Genomic DNA, 20,357 nt, shown 5'->3' on the forward strand with positions numbered 1-20,357 from the left:
GAATGACTCCAAAAAATGTTCAAAGTGTACAAGCAAAAATGATATAGAACATGCTCACTCATACAATCAAATCAGTTCTTTTTTTTTGCTGTTAAGATTTTCTAAAATGTGTACTTCAACTGATAAATTCTACCATTAGGGCCATTTGAAGTTTGTCAGTGAAGTCATCAAATTATGAAGCAAGGTTGCTCTATTCACTGATACTACTGTAATTCTTTGTATTGTGCCAAATATTTGTGCTGATCAGTTACAATTTAAGTTAAATGATAAACTAATGCACAATCTGCTTCAAACTGATCAAACAATTATTTAAGATAATTTTCAAACAAAATTAAGGGGAAAAAAAAAATCCACATTTCAAGAAACAAACATCTAATCATTTATTTCCTATGAAATATATCAATTTGCATCAATGTTTTGTTCATTACAATTTTGTCATTGCAGTCATTATCTTAGAAAATGAATTTCGTGAAAATGTTATCAAAATTATTTAATTGTTCAAAACTATTGCATCTTAGGGTTATACCCAATTTTAACTTTAGCGGAAGTCAGAAACCAAAATGGTCCCAAGACATAAAGTAACCATAAGATTAAATGCTGTAACGATTATATTGTCTGAGAAAATACCATTTTAGATGTTGCAGGCAAAAGAGGTTAAAACGTCTGCTTGATGTGGAAAAATATTAGTGGAACAGCAGAAATATCAAACTAGAATGTTAGAAGTAAAGGCATAAGGCCGAATGAGTCTGTTCTGGTTATTTAATTCACTCATGATCCTATATGTTTAGCAAGCATACTAATATATATTTAAATAAAAAGCAAATAAACATCTTGAAAGATAACAGGAGAAAGTTAACTTTTCTTGCCTACCTGCTCAGTTAAATTTCAGCTTTGATTTTTAATATTTATTACACAGTACATTTTGTATCTCCTCCCATGCTTTGCAATTTACATACCCGAGGTCTGGTTATTAAACTCTGCACCAAAAACACCACAGGATTGCCAGCTTTCCGAATAGCTTCAACTGCTTGCTCGTGACTTGCATCACGCAGATCAACTGCATCCACCTGCAAAATTATGAGACATTTTAAAAAACACATTCTACACTAAAGCTGACAGATTCCAAGAAATAGATTTAATAAAAATAGTTCATTGTGCTTCCAATTAGGTTTAATTTCCCCTCTAAATATTTTTTTTTCTTGCATGTAACTCATAATTATCTATAATTTACTGGGCCAGTAAATTTCAAGTATCTCAACTCACATGGGTAATCTTCATGTTAAACAATGACTGAAAAGTTAAGAAGCTATAGGAAAGGGAGGGGAAGCAGCTACTCATGATTTTACTGGACATTAGATAGCAGTTAGAAACATTACATTAGAGCTGATATTGTGTTCCCCTCACAATCTTAGATGAGCTTTATTTGTGAAAAGCAAACTATAGATCGGTTTAAAAAAAAAGCAACATAATAGGAAATTATGTCTGTTAATAAACTTCTAAAGGAGACAAATCTTGCAAACAATTCTGTGTGAGCTTAGTGCACAGTTTCATTCAGGAAATTAACTCGACCAATCAAGTTCCAGAGGAACAGCAGGTCAAGCAGCATCTGAGGAGAGAAATGAACTGTCCGTGCCAAATGAAGAACGAGAAAATGATTGGATATAGTCGAGTTGAAGTTCAGTAAAAATCATTTACTCAAACAGTCACACACAGCTTTTTAAAACCCCACACGTTCTAAATGACGTCATCGCATTGTGATGCCAAAGCGTCACTCGGAACCTCCAGAGTCGGTTCGATTCAACCTCAGGTGAGCTGCTACAGGTCAATATTTCAGGTCAAGACCCTTCATCTGGACTGAGAAAAGATAAGAAGAGATAGCCAGAATCAAGAATTGATGGGGCAGGATGGGACAAGACCTGGCAAACAATTGGTGGATCTGGGTGAGGAAGGATTGATCGGCAGGTGATTTCAAAGATCTGTCTAGAGAATTCTGAATCTGCTTGCAAATAATGTGGATAGAAATAAACAAGACACTTTCTCATACCAATGAGAAACAGCAATATATTCAGCTTATACAATTCACAGTTTTTCTATTATTCACAGTATAGTCATTATTTAGGTACTAATCACTTTACCCCATCCAGGGCAATCATAAATTTAAGGTTTACTTTTGTTTTGGTAGGACTTTCTGATGTTGAAATCAATGCAATTCATTATTTCCATTTTCATTTTTCTTCCAGATTGCTTTCCTAAAACCTTGGGAGTCATATATTATAGTCTTAATTCTCAGCCAGTGTCCCTGACAGATTCCTGTAACAAGTACTTACATTTTAATAATAGACAAATATATTTTGAAACAGCTAAATGAATTAATATGACAGAGATATATATTTTGATCCATGGACGTACCTCAACAATTCTGTCTCCAGTTTTTAACGTTCCATTTCTTCCAGCTGGGCTGTCCTCCAGAATATGCTTTATGAATATTCCTCTCATGACCTCTCCATTACTCAGTCGACTACCCATTCCTCTTCCACCAACAATACTAATTCCCAAGGACTTTCCAGGCTCACGCCATAGCTCCACACTATAGTTCAGAAGAAAGTAAGTATGCCCCTCAGCTTATTCAAAACAGGACAACCAAAAAAAATTCATTATAAACTGAGAACAAAAAATTAAACCATACCAGAATTTCCATTTAACAACAGTAGAGACATGGAAAGATAAACAAAATCTATTTCAGCTTATGTACTTTCTGCCCGGAAGTAGCAGTGAGAAGAAGTTATGACCAGGGTGGTGGGGTCCTTGGATATTGGTTGCTTTCTGGTGGCATTATGGATATTATGCAAACTCTGACCAAACTTCCTGAGACAAAGGTATAACACTGTGAAATTGGAGTCCTTGCATCCCTGAATATTACAGAGATACAAGAAGAGCAATCCCAAACCAGGATTGTTGGCAAGAACCTTTTAGAGACGCTGATTCAACGTAAAGTATATTGTCATTTAGATAAAAATGTTTAATAAAAATATAGCCATCATGGATATGATTGAGACTTTTAAAGAAGTCATAGATGAAGGTAATGAGTAATGATGTACACACAAATGTTTCTCAAGTGTTTTATAAAGTTCTTCAGCTAAGAAGGAAACTTTTTGCCTCTTCATGTTGAAAACAATTCTACATTGGCAGTTCTCCAAATGAGAATTAATTTTATCTTTAGCAATGGTCACTGCTTCTGCTGGTTGGTATGTGAGTGGGAAGGGAAAGATGAGAACCACTGCTCTAGACCTAATTATTACTGAAATATTTTGTTTGAGAAAAATTGTCATTGATCCATTTCCGTTGAGTTATGAAACCATGCACATAATGAGTCAATTAGGTATGATTAAAACAGTGGTTTTCAAACCTTTTTCTTTCCACTCACATACCACCTTAAGCAATTCCTTACTAATCACAGAGCACTTTATGGCATAGGGATTTCTTAAAGTGAAATGTGAGTTTAGGGTGAGGGGGGCAGTTTGAAAACCATTGGTCTGAAGTTATGAGACATATCCCTCCGCTGCTTTTTGTGCATCTGTAACATTCCAAGCTCTGGCTCCCTTACCAAAGAAGGTCTCATAAATGGTGCTGGGGGGAGTGCGGGCCGGGGGGAGTGCGGGCCGGGGGGAGTGCGGGCCGGGGGGAGTGCGGGCCGGGGGGAGTGCGGGCCGGGGGGAGTGCGGGCCGGGGGGAGTGCGGGCCGGGGGGAGTGCGGGCCGGGGGGAGTGCGGGCCGGGGGGAGTGCGGGCCGGGGGGAGTGCGGGCCGGGGGGAGTGCGGGCCGGGGGGAGTGCGGGCCGGGGGGAGTGCGGGCCGGGGGGAGTGCGGGCCGGGGGGAGTGCGGGCCGGGGGGAGTGCGGGCCGGGGGGAGTGCGGGCCGGGGGGAGTGCGGGCCGGGGGGAGTGCGGGCCGGGGGGAGTGCGGGCCGGGGGGAGTGCGGGCCGGGGGGAGTGCGGGCCGGGGGGAGTGCGGGCCGGGGGGAGTGCGGGCCGGGGGGAGTGCGGGCCGGGGGGAGTGCGGGCCGGGGGGAGTGCGGGCCGGGGGGAGTGCGGGCCGGGGGGAGTGCGGGCCGGGGGGAGTGCGGGCCGGGGGGAGTGCGGGCCGGGGGGAGTGCGGGCCGGGGGGAGTGCGGGCCGGGGGGAGTGCGGGCCGGGGGGAGTGCGGGCCGGGGGGAGTGCGGGCCGGGGGGAGTGCGGGCCGGGGGGAGTGCGGGCCGGGGGGAGTGCGGGCCGGGGGGAGTGCGGGCCGGGGGGAGTGCGGGCCGGGGGGAGTGCGGGCCGGGGGGAGTGCGGGCCGGGGGGAGTGCGGGCCGGGGGGAGTGCGGGCCGGGGGGAGTGCGGGCCGGGGGGAGTGCGGGCCGGGGGGAGTGCGGGCCGGGGGGAGTGCGGGCCGGGGGGAGTGCGGGCCGGGGGGAGTGCGGGCCGGGGGGAGTGCGGGCCGGGGGGAGTGCGGGCCGGGGGGAGTGCGGGCCGGGGGGAGTGCGGGCCGGGGGGAGTGCGGGCCGGGGGGAGTGCGGGCCGGGGGGAGTGCGGGCCGGGGGGAGTGCGGGCCGGGGGGAGTGCGGGCCGGGGGGAGTGCGGGCCGGGGGGAGTGCGGGCCGGGGGGAGTGCGGGCCGGGGGGGAGTGCGGGCCGGGGGGAGTGCGGGCCGGGGGGGAGTGCGGGCCGGGGGGAGTGCGGGCCGGGGGGAGTGCGGGCCGGGGGGAGTGCGGGCCGGGGGGAGTGCGGGCCGGGGGGAGTGCGGGCCGGGGGGAGTGCGGGCCGGGGGGAGTGCGGGCCGGGGGGAGTGCGGGCCGGGGGGAGTGCGGGCCGGGGGGAGTGCGGGCCGGGGGGAGTGCGGGCCGGGGGGAGTGCGGGCCGGGGGGAGTGCGGGCCGGGGGGAGTGCGGGCCGGGGGGAGTGCGGGCCGGGGGGAGTGCGGGCCGGGGGGAGTGCGGGCTGGAGGGAGTGCGGGCTGGAGGGAGTATGAGCTGGTGGTGCAACCTTGTCCTCTGCTACTGCTCGCTGCATCTGTCCCTGTGTCAGGGAGTGACTCTGAAGAAAGACACTGCTCTCATGCAGTGCAAAATGAATAAATTTACATACCACCGGGCTTGCTTCCAATTACTGTAAGATGAATTCTGTAGCTCACTCTCCTCACCTTCACCTTCCTCCCTCTCAGGCAGGTCCACACTAAAACAGAAACCTTACATTTTTGTTAAACAATTTGGAAGTAGTGATCAGCTACTGATCCAAATTGTTAATTTTATTTTTACCAATGCAATTACAGCAGACACAATTACAATTTTTAAGACTTTGAACAGTACTTGGATAGGAAAGGTGTAAAGGGATAGATGCCTAATGTGGGGCAATGGGATTGTTTTAGATAGGCAGTATGTGGGGATGGACACGCTGGACTACAAGGGCCCTTTTCCGTTTTTTAATTTTTTTTTATTTTTCACACTATGAACCATACTGATCAAAATACACACAAACATTTCCCTATTGAATATTCAGTGTCATTTTCTCCCCTTTCCCCCCCTCCCTTCCCTCCCTCCTTCACCCCCCTCCCACCCACTCTCCATGCTGTAAATTTCTGCGATTCTAGTACTGAACAAGCTTTCTGTAGAAAATGGATACGTTTCAGTTTGAAATTTCTCAAGAGATTCATCCTATCTGTCCGTTCATGAAGCGTGTAATTGATGGAGCTTCAATCATTGATAACACTTGTCAGTCCAGCCTATGTATAGCGTATTAGCACAATGTGCCAGCGTAACTGTTGAGTGTCAGAATACACAAATGGAAACTTTATACTTAAGTGGAAGGCAAGAATACAACACTTAAAAATGTCATTCTGCAGGCTCTGTCACAGAGACAGAAAAGTAAAAACCATTAGCAAGCTAAGGTAACATGGAAAACGGTGACGCTGCCAGAGCCGTTGTAATGGTAGTGCTGCCACTGGTGCGGACCCACAGGGAGTGAGGAGGGGAGATTCAGCACTCCCGGAGGGTCCAAACACCCCAGTCAACTGCCGTCAGCCCCACGCAGTCTATGAATGGCCCATCAAAGGAGCCAATGGCAGTTTTACTTAAATCGTGGGACTGCAGTGGCACTCAGATCAGCAGCAGGCAAGAGGGGTTGCAGACTCCAGGGGAGCAGAGGACTGGAGCAGGGCAGCAGAAAACAGGGAGACCATCCCCCATCTAAGAAGGAGAAGCAGCGAAGACAACCTACGGGATGGTAACCACAGTGGTGGACCAGTGAGGGGGCTCTGCAGCTGAAAGACCAATGCTGCTGACATGACAACTCGAGGTGAGGGATCCACGGTGGCTGTGAGCTACTGGAGACTGCTGTCAGGAGACTTGCGTCGGGCTGCGAGTTCCTGACCGTGTCGAAGGTTCGGATATGGAGCGCAGGTTGCCGCTGGTTTGGAATGAACTTTGTGAGGCTGCAGAAGCGCTGGAGGCGAATCTATGGACACTCTGTGACTCTAGAGGGCTCTCTTTTGCTTTCTCTTTCTCTGTGTAAGAGGCGTTTCAGGCAATTTCTGCTGATGGTGAATCTGTCTGCCTGTCAGCAGGCAGAAGCAATTTCATGTAATTTGACACTTTTATTACAATGACAGTAAATTGAATCTTGATGGTATGTCAAAAAAAATGTCACCTCAAAAAAAGGTAACATTAAACTTTTTTTGAAAAAGTAAGATTGACATTCTGAATGTGTTTCTTTTCTGAACTGATTTAGAAAGCAGATTCATCTCCCTCATTACTCTTCAGATTTCTTTTATTTTGCACTAATCAGTTCATGGACCCTCTCATTTATTCTGTCTAAAATACTTCAGGCTCACAGTTCTGCAACAACATTGTTATTTTCAGAGGAATAAAAATGATGGCAAAAAAAGACATATGGACACTGAACATATTCCGAAGCATACAATTCAGGGTGTGATGGTAGCCACAATTTAACTGGTAAAGATTTTTTTCCCCACAATTGGCCAAAGTGCAAAGATTTAGTGATAAGCAGCAGAAATAGTTCTATAAATTAACAATTCACTGCAAGATTCGATACTTAGATATATCTCTAGACTAGGCACGTCCAATTTGTGGTCAGAACTTGTATTAAATTTTAAATGTAGATATACAGCATGGTAACAGACGCTTTCAGCCCATGAACCTGTGCCGCCCAATTATACACAATTAACTTACAACCCGCATATGTTTTGAAGGGTGGGAGGAAACCAGAGCACCCAAAGGAAACCCATGCAGTTGTGAGGAGAAAGTACAAACTCCTTACAGACAGTGCCGGTTTTGAACCCCGATCACTGGTGCTGTAACACCATTGTAGTAACTGCTAAACTAATTGTCCACCCCATTTATGTTTTAACCTCATTTGTGTTATGAGCAATAGATCTGCAGCAAACAGAGTGTTTAGTGGGCAAAGAACATTGAGACTAGGATTCTCGCCTTTCATAGATGGGAAGGATTTAAAAGTAGTATCATAAGAATTTATTGTCATGAACATGTGTCACAAAATTTGTTGTTTTACAGCAACATTACAGGTGCAAAATTGCTATAAGTTACATTTCTAAACCTCAATAAATAATAGTGCACAAGAGAAAAGGTGAGGTAGTGTCTGGCGGCATTCAGAAATCTGATGACAGAGGGGATGAAGCTGTTTCTGTACTGTTGGATGTTCTTGTACCTCTTTTCTGAAAGTATTAAGTAGCAGAGAGCATGGCTTGGATGGTGAGGGTCCTTGATGATCAAGGCTGCTTTCTTGAGGCACTGCCTCTTGTAGATGCACTTAATGGAGTGGACAATGTCCATTATGGTACTGACCATGATCACAATTCTTTGTAATCCTTTTCTATCTTGTGCATTAGCACCTCCAGTGATGCAGCCATTCAGAATACTCTTTATGGTACACTTGTAGAAATTTGCATGAATCTTTGGTGTCATACTAAATCTCCTCAAACTCTGAACAAAGTATAGCTGCTGGTGAGCCTTCTTCATGACTGCATAGACATGAAGGCCCTAGGGTAGATCTTCAGAGATGTTGACACCCAGGAATTTGAAGTTATTTATCCTTTCCATTGCTAATCCATCAATGAGGACTGGTTTATATTCTCCTGGGTTCCCCTTCCTGAAGTCCACAATCAGATACTTTGTTTTGCTAACATTGAGTGCAAGGTGTTGTCTAACTGTTATTTATAACAATTGGCATTAAGAGGACAAGATAATGAAGAATTTCAACTGAAAGTTTTGCCCCTTTTCACCAGAGGTGGTTATCCAAGGATATGGAATTGTTTTTAGAAAACTGAGCATTTGAAAGCTCAATTTTCCTCTCCCTGCAACATCCTAAACATTACCAGCATAAGGTGCTAGGATTACCCAGGCTATCATGTTTGATTGGCACAAATGAAGGCATATTAATTGCATGGAGAGTTTTTGTATTTGCTAGCCATAACAAATGTGTCCATTTATAATTATACAAACTGACAAGCTCCATATTTCTCAAATGCAAACTGAAATAAGCTTGTACTAATCAATGAAGTCTTCTCTGAAAATCAACCAAATCCAGAATAAACACCAGTAAAGGTAAGAATATAATAATTTCTTCTGGGTCGTAATGTAAAATTAATCATAATATATTATACAGTAAAACAAGCATTACAAAATGCCTTTTCTGATTTGATTTCTAAAAGATAAAAAGTTACACTAATTTCAAACAATCTCTGTTGAAGAGATGATAAATAAACTAGTCATTACCTCATTGTCGGAAGTGATAAACCATCGGTTGCAGCAATTTTGTCATGCTGTTGACTCACCATGGTCTTATATTTAACCAGGTTTTCTGCAGGTACATATGTGACACTAAAATAAATCAGATTAAGAAAATGTGAAAAAAAAAGATTGAATCCCATATTTTACTGTCCTAGTTTCATGACCTATTATGCAGGGTATTCAGAAACATACAATAACAATAGCCACAATCAACCAGTTGAACCCATCCTTTCATGGATGTATTTGTATTTAGCAGCAAACATGCTCACATACTGCTGACCAACAAAATAAACTTGACTGGATCTCCCCAAGCAACCTACTGGGTGATCCTTGGTACACAGCACTCCATGCCATGCATTAGACTGATAAAATGCCACTCATGATATGACTGGAAAATTTGTCAATCAGAAAAGCCATGCTTGTCACTTTAGTATATTCACCTAACTTAGCTGGGTCACTAAGCTGTCCACATACTTTCTTTTTCTAAATGTTTCTCAATGCAGAAACATGCAATATGGAAACTTAAAAAAAAACTGAAACCATTAAAATAAAAATGTCCTTCCAATAGATAATAAAACTCAAACAATGGAAATATTTAGCAAAACTAACTTTGTCTTTCACAAGCAAATGAATCCCTCATTTATGGTATATTGATGGACTCCACAGAAACTGAATGTAGGGGAAAGAAAGAAGGATGGGGGGTCTGGAAGTTCACGGTTATGCTTGTAAACTTGCTTACAATTATGTGGTAAAAAGCTGAGTCTTCTGCATGGTTCAGCTTTACCTCAAAAATCCGGGTCAATAAAATGTTTGATCTGCTAATGGATAAATTCCAATTCCCTCCCACCCATCCATGGGTCAAGTTACTGAGATACATTTTCTGCATCCCATTCAGCTTGACTTGAAACAAATAATAAATGCTTAAAATATATTTCTATTCACTGATTTCAAAGGTGTCCAGGTACAAATGCACAAACACAAAACAAAACCAGTAAAACACCATTATTATAACTATGTTAAATTAGTAATGATAAAAATATGGTTAGTTTCAAGAATACAAAATTTGAAATTTATCCAGATACATTCAATTATTAGAACTCAGACAACATCATTTATTGGCAACATAAAATTTGCAAATTTAGAGGTAACTGTGTAATGAAATATATTAAAACTAAATCTCACAATAGGTATACTTACTCTTCATTTTCGAATGAAAGACAAATACACTGGCCTCTGTGATATTTAGTAAACCTCAACACTTGCAACCATTTGGGGGTTCACTTTGGCACTTGCAGTCACAAACCACCCTTTGCTTGAGAAATTAGGTCACACTTTTCAATGGAGTCATCAGTGAATCACCATGCAAGATAACCAGTGCTACTTAAAAGGGAACCGCCTAGATTAGACACACACCCAGAGCGAGGAAACCCAAGTTTTTTGTGAATTTATCTGCACTTCTCTCAAACTATCACTAACCTCCATTGAGGCAGACTACAATAGTTTCTAGTTCTAGTTTCCATTGTTCCCCAAAGCCCTAGATTTCAGATCCACTCTCAAGATCCTGATCAAGTCATTAACCTCCGGTTTTGTTCCTTCAAATTAACTGCCCAGAATTGGCTTTGATCTCAGTCTCTGCAAGCGTGATGAAAAATCGAATGATCTGTCTCCCCAATGCCTTGACTGCGACGGGAACTTGCTGTGATAGGTCCAGAACTGAAGCAGTCACAGGCATGCCTTTCAATGTTACTTTTGCCATGCTATCGGCAGGCAGATGTACTCCTAGATTATCGCAGACATGCAACTGGTACCTAAAGGACTAGTTTGACAGTGTAGCTCCAACTAGAAAACACATTTCACTGCACACTGAGAAAAATTGCTCTGAAAATCCAATGAATGTCTATCACAATCTACTAAAAAACAAGCTAGGTTATTTTTAAGACCTGTTACTCTCTACTTTTTTTGCTCCCATCATACAATGAACAGTACAGAATAGGAACAAGTCCTTTGGCACAGGGTGTCTGTGCCGACCATTACTCCAACTTCAACTAATCTTATCTGCCTGCATATGGTTATTATCGATATTGTATTCATGTGCCTAGCTAAATGTCATAGAAACATAGAAGATAGGAGCAGGAGTAGGTCATTCGACCTTGCTCCGCCATTCAACGAGATCATGGCTGATCTTAAAGTTCAGTACCCCGTCCCCGCCTTCTCTCCGTAACCTTTAATACCCTTATACTGAAGAAATATATCTAATTCCCTCTTACATACATTTAATGAACCTGCCTCCACTGCCCTCTGTGGCAATGAATTCCACAGATTCACCACCCTCTGGGTATAGAAATTCCTCCTCATCTCGGTCCTAAATGGTTTGCCTATTATCCTCAAACCATGGCCCCGGGTTCTGGATTTTCCCATCATTGGAAACATCCCATCTGCATCCACTCTGTCCAGTACTGCCAGAATTTTATATGTCTCTATGAGATCCCCTCTCAATCTTCTAAACTCCAGGGAGTACAATCCCAATTTGCGCAATCTTTCCTCATAAGTCATTCCTGCCATTCCAGGTATCAGCCTGGTGAATCGCCTCTGCACTCCTTCCATTGCAAGAACATCCTTCCTTAGATAAGGTGACCAAAACTGCACACAATACTCCAGGTGGGGTCTCACCAAGGGCTTGTACAGCTGCAGTAAGATATCCTTGTTCCTATACTCAAACCCTCTTGATATGAAGGCCAACATACCATTTGCCTTTTTAACCGCCTGCTGTACCTGCATGCTCGCCTTCAGAGACTGATGTACAAGTACCCCTAGGTCTCTCTGCACTTCCCCATCTCTTAATCTATTGCCATTCAAATAGTAATCTGCCCTCCGGTTTGTATTACCAAAGTGGATAACCTCACATTTATCCACATTGTAGTGCATTTGCCATGTATCTGCCCAGTCCCTCAATTTATCCAAATCACACTGGAGCTTCCTGACCCCCTCTTCCATGCACACAACCCCTCCTAGCTTAGTGTCATCTGCAAATTTGGAGATATTACATCCAATCCCCTCATCCAGATCATTAATGTAAATTGTGAACAGCTGGGGTCCCAGTACACTATCACACCTGTTTCTACCACCTCCCCTGGCAGTACCTACCATTCCCTGTGTGGGGGAAAAAAGAGGCTTGGAGCTATCCTTTAAACTTTACTATTCTCATCTATGCCTTCTAATATTTGACATTTCTACATTGGGGAAAAGACTACTATATTTGTGCCTCTCTTGAACTACCTCTTCTGCACCTTCTCCAAACCTTTCACAATTCGTCCCATAAGGTGGCAACCACAACTGCAAGACATATTTCAGGTTTTACAGCCAATTGTTATTCTCAATAACCCATCTGATAAAATCAAATATGATGTCCAGCTTGTTCGCCATCTTTTCTACTGCTGTTTCCAGTTTCTGGCAGATTTGGTCTTGTATCAGAAGATCCCTCTATACATCAATGCTGTTTTTATGTAGTCGATAGGAGAGGGGTACAAAAGAAAACAAAACTTTTTTTTTATTTAGACATATAGCACAGTAACAGGACATTTTGGCCCACAAGTCCGTGCTACCCAATTAACCTACACCCCCCGGTACGTTTTTGAACGGTGGGAGGAAAGTGGAGCCCCTGGGGAAAACCACCCAGACATGGGGGGGAACGTACAAACACCTGACTGACAGCATGGGTTTCAAACCCCAGTCTGATTGTTGGTGCTATGAAAGCATTGCACTGAACGACCACAATGCTAACTATGCCACCCAAAAAAATATGGCTGCTTCACAGGGAAGGGAGCCTGTAAAATTTGAGCAGGAATAGTAAGGGGGCCATATCCACAAAAACGTTGAGAATGGCTGCTCTAAATTAAAGGATACAGTGAATGTCCACACATGATTTCCTCCAGAACAAGTCCCGAGCTCCACTCACTGGCCCTTTCCTCGCAACTTTGCAAATTTTCAATTGCAATATTTTTAACCAATTCCTTCTTAGAGATTACAATGAAATCTCACATGTCCACGTTAGCAGGCAATGAATTTCAAACTTCAACCCTAGTATGGGTTAAGAACAACCTGACTCTTTGAATCAATCTTAGTTTTTTTTTTCATTTTACTAGGCCATGACTTCTCCATCACAGGGATCAAGCTTCGATTGTCAACTCTGTCCAGAGCTCTCATTTTATACATTTCTCTCCATAAGTGTTCTGAAGAAAGCAGTGCAAACCACTCTAAATTTGCAACTGTAATTCCTCACCCAGGAAACATTCTCATAAATGCTGTCATTTTCTTCCTATAATGTGGCAACTAGATATGAATATAACAGCTGAGTTAATATTGGCTATGTGTTTTATAAACACACCACTTAACTTCCCTGCTTTTATCCCCCAACAATAGATTTCTCAACCTGCCCTGAAATTTCGATCATCTGTGCATAGATTCCAGTTCTCTCCGACTCCATTCAGAACATAAATCAGCATTCAAATCATTCTCTTCAGTCTATTATCAGGAAATTCTCAAGTTTTGTATGAGAAGAGTCTTTAACTTTACAAAATGTTCGAAGGGATGTGGTTGGGCCCCATTCAGTGGACAACCTGAGTTCCTGCAACCGGATGTGGGAAGTGGAAAACAGCTGGCAGACACAAGTGGTTTCAGATTTCTGGCCTCAATAATTGTTTATCAATGTATGCTTCATGATAATGCTGTTAATTGGATTCACCTTCGGATTTATTTTCCAATCCACATTTTATTTTTGGGGGAGGGAGAAATAAATGTTTCTGAAAAAGTAGGGATTTTAATAGGGGGATCGTGAAGAACACCCGCTATTTTCCCTAAATCTTCTCTTTCAAATGAGGAGACCCTCAGGCTAATCTTCAGCCTTGCTACTGCGTGTCATGGACTCAACCTTAATTGGTTTCAGTTTTCAGGATGCTTATCAAAATGCAACTGATAAATCTAGGAAAACAAAATGGTCATCTGCTAGAATCCAGAAGATGAACCCCTCAGTCTGCGCAACTTTACTACCATACATATATTTTAGGAATCTGAACTTTAAGTGACACAAACCAAGTGTCTGAACTTTCAAATTTTAACCATATTTAATGATTTTTTTTAATGTGAAATAAGACGCATCTGAAAGATTGAACATTTATGTATCTGGATAAAGCTCTTAAGGGAATGATTAAAGCATGCTGGATTTATTACAAATATATAATTTATTGCTGCACTGATATTTGTGATCTACATGCTCACACTCTAATACTCACACATAAAATGAGGACTGATCATCACCAGATGCACATGAAGATCTAGAATGTGAAAAGCATATGATGCAGGATCTTTTATACTAGTGACATGAAGCTTTTACTGTTTTCATGAAAATGCACAGATATTAAGTGATGCCTGGAAATGAATTAGTGGTATTTTCCTGGATATAATGGAATTATAAACTATATGGAAAAAAACCCTCACAACTTTGTGAAACAACATAAAAGGTCCCCCTTTTGACTGTCCTGCTCATGCCACTTCTCCAAGAGCCACACAATTTGTCCCATATGCAACTTTTAACCATTTCCCTGCATTATCTTTCCAATTATTCAAGCATTTGAGTTTTCAAATCTTTCACCATCCTTTCAGAAATTGTATTGCAGTTTCAACTTCAGAGTACAAAGTTATCCTTGCGTTTTTTAATTTTTTTTTTATTTAAATGATTAGAGACCCTCCAACTAGAGAAAGTAAGAGCCACCCTTGCAACGTCTTCCTTCACATTACTGTGGAAACAAGCAGGAATAGCAGGCCAAGAAAATCCTGAAGTCTGCTTCATCATTCAGCCTTTATGGTTATATTAGACTTTTCTTACTTTTCTCAAGGAGTGTATGTGCGCGCGAAGAGAGAGAGAGAGAGAGAGAGAGAGAGAGAGATTGCAATCGATAGGAAAATAAACATTAGATTGTAATATAAAAAGGTATTATCTGAGATACTGTAAACGCTTTTAAACATTAATTGTTTCAACAACAGAGTAAAGGGGTGCATAAATTTTCAGTGTGCTGGAAAAATTACTGAATTCTTTATAAACAGAGTGAAATTTATTGTGTATCTGTACGAGTTGGCTTTTTCATAATTAAGAAGATAAGAATCAAAGCCTTATTGACATCTTTATAATCAAGCTATTCATTGAATAGATACAAATTTATTTGTGGTAGCATTCTAAACATCCTAATCTAAACAGGGGAAATTTCAGACATTCGCTTTTAAGTGCTATTAGCTCAAGTACAAAAATATTATTGGATCAACAATCTAAACCTGCCTCTGCTTTAAATAGTTGCTCTACATGGCTGCAAAGGCACAGCTCTTTTCCAAAATTAGTCTGGGATCAGGGCTTCTTGCATAAAGCATAAACGGTTAAAGTTTTTATTTTATTGTTTGATGTGGAATGTGAAAAAATGACAAAAGCCACTGACTTAAAAGTAAATAAATCATTCGAACAAAGAGTATTTGCTGTGGAGACATTTACTTAGGAATATATTTAAAAATCCAGGGAACAGAGGTTTAAACAAGTTACTCTGAATGGATCAAATGTTTAGGCAAAAATCACACAGAGGAACAAATGCAAAATGTAGTTGCGTCAATGATTAAAATGAAGTCTGTAGTGGTTCAACCTTTCAACTTCACTATCTATAGCAAAATTTCTTTGAAGTAAAATTTCAATAGATAACTGGATTGAATTGACTCCACATAACTTTCCTGGAGAAGTCTTGAAGAGACTGGTAACTTGGTAAATGTTTTTGAGTTTAAAATCAGTCTGGTTGAAGTACTTTTATATTTTTGCATTACTTGCATAAAGTGCATCAAAAACCTACATTCCTGAGCAAATTCAGCAAACTTTTTAAAAGCATTGTCTGAAGTTTAATCCACTTACCCGCCTGTTCCACATAATCTTTATTTCTACTATGATTCAAAGATCAATCTAACTGTCTTAAATACTTGTAACGAGGCAGCCTCTACCATTTCATTGAGCAGAGAATTCCAGTCTTGCTCCTTTCTAGAAGAAGCAGTTCCTCCTTATTTCTGCCTTCATCTAAACACACAAATCTTGAGGCTTTGTTCCCTAGTTCTAGAACGTTCATTAAAACATTTTACATCATCATTCATCAAGGCTTGAATAAGCATTTTCAGTAAACTACACATAAAAAGGGCAAATTGATGAGAATCAAATGTCTAGGTGTCCAAATTAATAAAGATTTCTGTGGTAAAACTATTTCTGACTTTGAACCATGTTATTTGTTAGTTTACAATGATTTAAATTTATTTTGCTTTACAAATTATCTTGAAAATGTAAAGACATAGAATTGCCATTTCTATACATATTTGGAACTCTTAATATAATAAAACTTTTAAAATCTATAATTGCTATTTGGAAAGACAAATATGCTGGGGAGACTCAGAGCAAGAGAGAGAAAGTCGATCACTGTGGGAGAAAATGGAAGGAGTTGGGAGTAATAAATTTGTGCATTTTTATTTTATTTTTTATACTTTTAATTGTTTATTCCATAGCTTGCTTCCTGTGTGATAAAATAGACTACATACTGGTTTTAAAAGAGTATCTTGACCTAAATTTTTCTCCTGGAGGAAATTCACTAAAATACCATTTTACCCATTAATTCTACATACCTGAATAATAATGTTAATGTACTTACGTAATGTCTGGTCCAATAAGAGAATGTCTTCGTAGCAATGCACGGGACTGTGCATTGGTCAAATTTGTAGTCGGTTCCCCATTCATTGCTAAGATGCAGTCACCTACCCCAATTCGGCCATCACGACTAATAGACCCACCGTGAATAATATTACGCACCATCATTCCTGAGCCATCCTTGTTGGAACTCACAGTCATCCCTATATAATTATCAAGATATTTTGATGACAATTCTTCACAACATATTGCAACATAAACATAGCATGCAAATTAAAAATATTGAACATAAACTATATATTTCAACAACATACACACATAATAGATATCATTCAATTCAGAAGATATGAGTGACTACATATCGAATTAAATTCTGAATCCTTCTGGCCTGTAGATGGAAGTTTCAAATATCAACATTCAACAGGTCTCAAACTTTGAGGCAGGGGCTCCTGAATGGAGAATGCCAATTGACGAAGGCCACTGCAACTGTCATGATGCTTTGCTGCTGGTGTCTAGGATGTGAGGGGGTATTTAGGAATCAAGGTTAATCTGAACAGGCAGATGTCCAAGGATTCCTTGGCATGGTACTGGAGAAATGCTTCTCCAACCTTGTGGTAAGGAAAATCTTGAGACTAGAAATCCCAGATTTCCCTGGGATCATCACCTGTAATATCAGGAAGAAAAAAATGATTTTTTTTTCAACATCTTAAAATCTTTTAAATTGTAACCATTTTAATAATTTTTTAACTTTTCTTGGTTTTAAAATATTTACTAATTTTATTAATATCTTTAAAATCTTCTCAATGCCAGACAGATTTAAAATCCTTGAGAACTTTGATGGAAGGAAAGACCTCCATCTCTGGCTTTGCCTTCTGGGAATTCCAGAAGAACCTCAGCAACAGATCACATGAGGTCTTGTGTGTGAGACTGCATAGCACAACTAAATGGAGTTAGACAGCCAACAATATAAGGTGATTGAATATTGTAAGGTAAAACATCATGAGATGGGAATGTGTAGGGAGTTACCCTGTACAGGGCAGTAACAAGAAGGGGAGGTGTCCTTGTACTCCTGTTAGGTAAAACATCATGAGATGGGAATGTACAGGGCTGTAACAAGATGTAAATGCATCCTTGTACTTACAAGATAAGAGAGACATTGATGGATTGAGAGGCAGGAAGCTAGCAGGGAAAGGATAGCAACAGTTTTAGTCATTGGACAAGTAATGATATGATGATGTTCTAAGCATGTATCCAAGGGTATAAAAAATCACCATTTTGCTGATAACGGCAGAATGCATTCTCCGACTAACTTTGTTAGTCGCAAGTGTTACAATCCGGTAATAAAGAACAAAGAACCCTGATTTCGACTCAGCCTGGTGTTTGTCTCACTCATTCATGAACAAAGCAGACCTAACAATATGGGAAGATAGGGCCTAGAGATGACATCATCAGATTTGGCATTCAGCTTGATCTAGCTCATTTACTCAACAAAATGACTGCCTATTCAGATCAATCTTGAGATCATAATATACAACTTGAAAATTATTCAGCATCTCAGCCAGCATTCTTCTCAATCACCAAAAAGAATTACTATCTTGTAATGTTTTCAAGTTCTTGTTTTGCACAAAAGGACTAAAGAAAGACCTAGGTGTCTCTGGTATTTGAAGACAATTCACATTTAAGATTGTATAAATTCTTCAGTAAACCTGGCAGTAACATTTAAGGCAGCTCAGTGTGCAAGTGCCACTTCAGGAACCAGGACTGGTGCGCCAGATGCTAATTCATTAGGGTTTCTAAACAAATAGGAGAGGGGATTATGTGTGTTTTACTGTACTGGGTAGCATTATCCACACTAATATTTTCTAACCAATAAAACACTGTACAAAAACAAAACAGATGGAAATCTTACACAATAGAGTATTTCATCTATGATCAAGTCTGACCAAATACAACAAAATAGGAACAGGATTACAAAGGCAGGACAGACTCAATGGTCCATTAAGTCTGCCCTGCCATTCATCACAACACCATAAGACTTAGGGCCAGAATAAGGTCATTCAGCCCAGTGAGTCTGAACCACCATTCAAATCATAGCTGATGCATTTTTTCCTTTCAACCCCATTGTCCTGCCTTCTCCTCGTAATCTTTGATATATTTACTAATCAGAAAACTATCAACCTCTGCTCCAATGAAAGCCTCCACAGCTGTATGTGGCAATGAGTTCCACAGATTCACATCCTTCTGACTGAATAAACTTTTCCTCATCTCTGTTTTAAAGGGATGTCCTTTATTGAGGTTGTGCCCTCTGGATCTGGACTCTCCCACTACTGGAAGCATCATCTCTACATCCACTCTATCTAGCCTTTTTAAAAGGCTAAATGTTTCTAAGAAATCCCCCCTCAGTTTCTTTTAATGAAATATCTTATTTCTTTATTTTATTATATTATTTTTAAATGGTGTAATAGCAAGCATAATTTTCCAAAGGTTTGGAAGTTGATGGTTGAGGCCACGATATTATTCCTATCCATTTCCTTCAAAATCGCAGAATGGAATCCATTTGATTCTGAGGATTTTTCTTAGTATTTGATGAACTTTAATTTTGGTAAGTCTCTGTCCATGATCAATTTAAGCTTAAGGATGTACTGCACACTCTAAAGCAAAGTTCAACATATTTCCCTATTTTTTTCATTTTATTTGAATAATCATACTTATGCGTTTTAAGTGCTTCACATTGTTCTTGAGTATGACCATGTTTCTAATATGTCAACATGTCTTTTTTTTTCCCTCCCGGATAGCCCTTGCATCCTTTTTGTAATCCCTATTAATGTTTTGGCACATTTGTGTTTTGATTTCTATGGCTGATTCTTGTTCTTCAGGGCTTTACGCTGACTTGTCACACTATGAACCATATCAACCAAAATATTTACAGATGTATCTCTTTAAATATGCACAGTGACATTTATTATTTCCCCCCCCCCTTCCCACCCACTTCTCAAAACAGTAAATATTGAACATATAAAATACAATAAAACAACATCTTGATAGAAAAGGAAAACAAACAGAAATACGTGTCATCTACTTATACACATTAAATCTGATCGTGTTTATCTTCTTAACATTTTAGGGGGTGGAGGTCCGGGGCCAGCTCTTTCTGTTATGTTCCATGTATGGTTCCCAGACTTTTTCAAACAATATAACTTTTGTCTTTTAAATTATGTGATTTTTTTTCCAATGGAATACACTTATTGACTTCCATGTACCATTGCTGTATTCTCAGGCTCTCCTCCATTTTCCAACTTGACATTATACATTTTTTTGCTACTGCTAAGGCTATCATAATGAACCTTTTTTGTGCTTTATCCAATTTGAGACCTAATTCTTTACTTCTTATGTTATTTAAAAGAAAAATTTCTGGATTTTTGGGTATATTGTTTTTTGTGATTTTATTTAATATCTGATTTAGTTCTTCCCAAAATGTATTCACTTTTGCACATGCCCAAATTGCATGTATTGTTGTTCCCCTTTCATTTTTACAGCGAAAACACCTAGCTTTATGCTGACTTTGTAGATAACAAATGCCAATCGCCTCCAACTGACCTTCTATTATTCGGATTAGATGAAGAAATTGAGTAATTTATTCTATGTGCTACCTTGCAGATCTTACCAGGAAGATGCCACACAAAATTGCAGAAACTACCTGACATTGAAAATGGCAATTAACGATCAAATGTAATATCATATTCAAGTGAAAGATCTCTCTCTGCTGCTGCTTCTTGTATTTCATGATTTCATCCTTCATTCTCGAGCACTCCTCTCTTTTCATATCTTTCGCAAAACCCAGTGTAA

General features: G+C 40.8%; 1 protein-coding gene across 10 annotated transcripts in view; it reads right to left on the minus strand.

The window, feature by feature from the left end:
• Positions 1-20,357, minus strand: part of LOC138755360 (multiple PDZ domain protein) — a 199,200-nt gene that overhangs the window by 72,241 nt on the left and 106,602 nt on the right. For 8 of the 10 annotated variants that reach the window (XM_069921206.1, XM_069921198.1, XM_069921254.1 and 5 more), the window contains exons 22-27: positions 16,516-16,714; positions 14,086-14,127; positions 8,783-8,887; positions 5,121-5,207; positions 2,410-2,587; positions 957-1,067 (exon numbers count right to left, since the gene is read on the minus strand). In XM_069921206.1, coding sequence (XP_069777307.1) covers positions 957-1,067; positions 2,410-2,587; positions 5,121-5,207; positions 8,783-8,887; positions 14,086-14,127; positions 16,516-16,714 — 722 coding nt within the window. The remainder of the gene's footprint in view (positions 1-956; positions 1,068-2,409; positions 2,588-5,120; positions 5,208-8,782; positions 8,888-14,085; positions 14,128-16,515; positions 16,715-20,357) is intronic. The other 2 variants (XM_069921259.1, XM_069921221.1) reach the window with 1 other exon arrangement.

This window comes from Narcine bancroftii, chromosome 1 (genome assembly GCF_036971445.1).
Source record: "Narcine bancroftii isolate sNarBan1 chromosome 1, sNarBan1.hap1, whole genome shotgun sequence".
In the NCBI taxonomy this organism is placed as follows: domain Eukaryota; kingdom Metazoa; phylum Chordata; class Chondrichthyes; order Torpediniformes; family Narcinidae; genus Narcine; species Narcine bancroftii.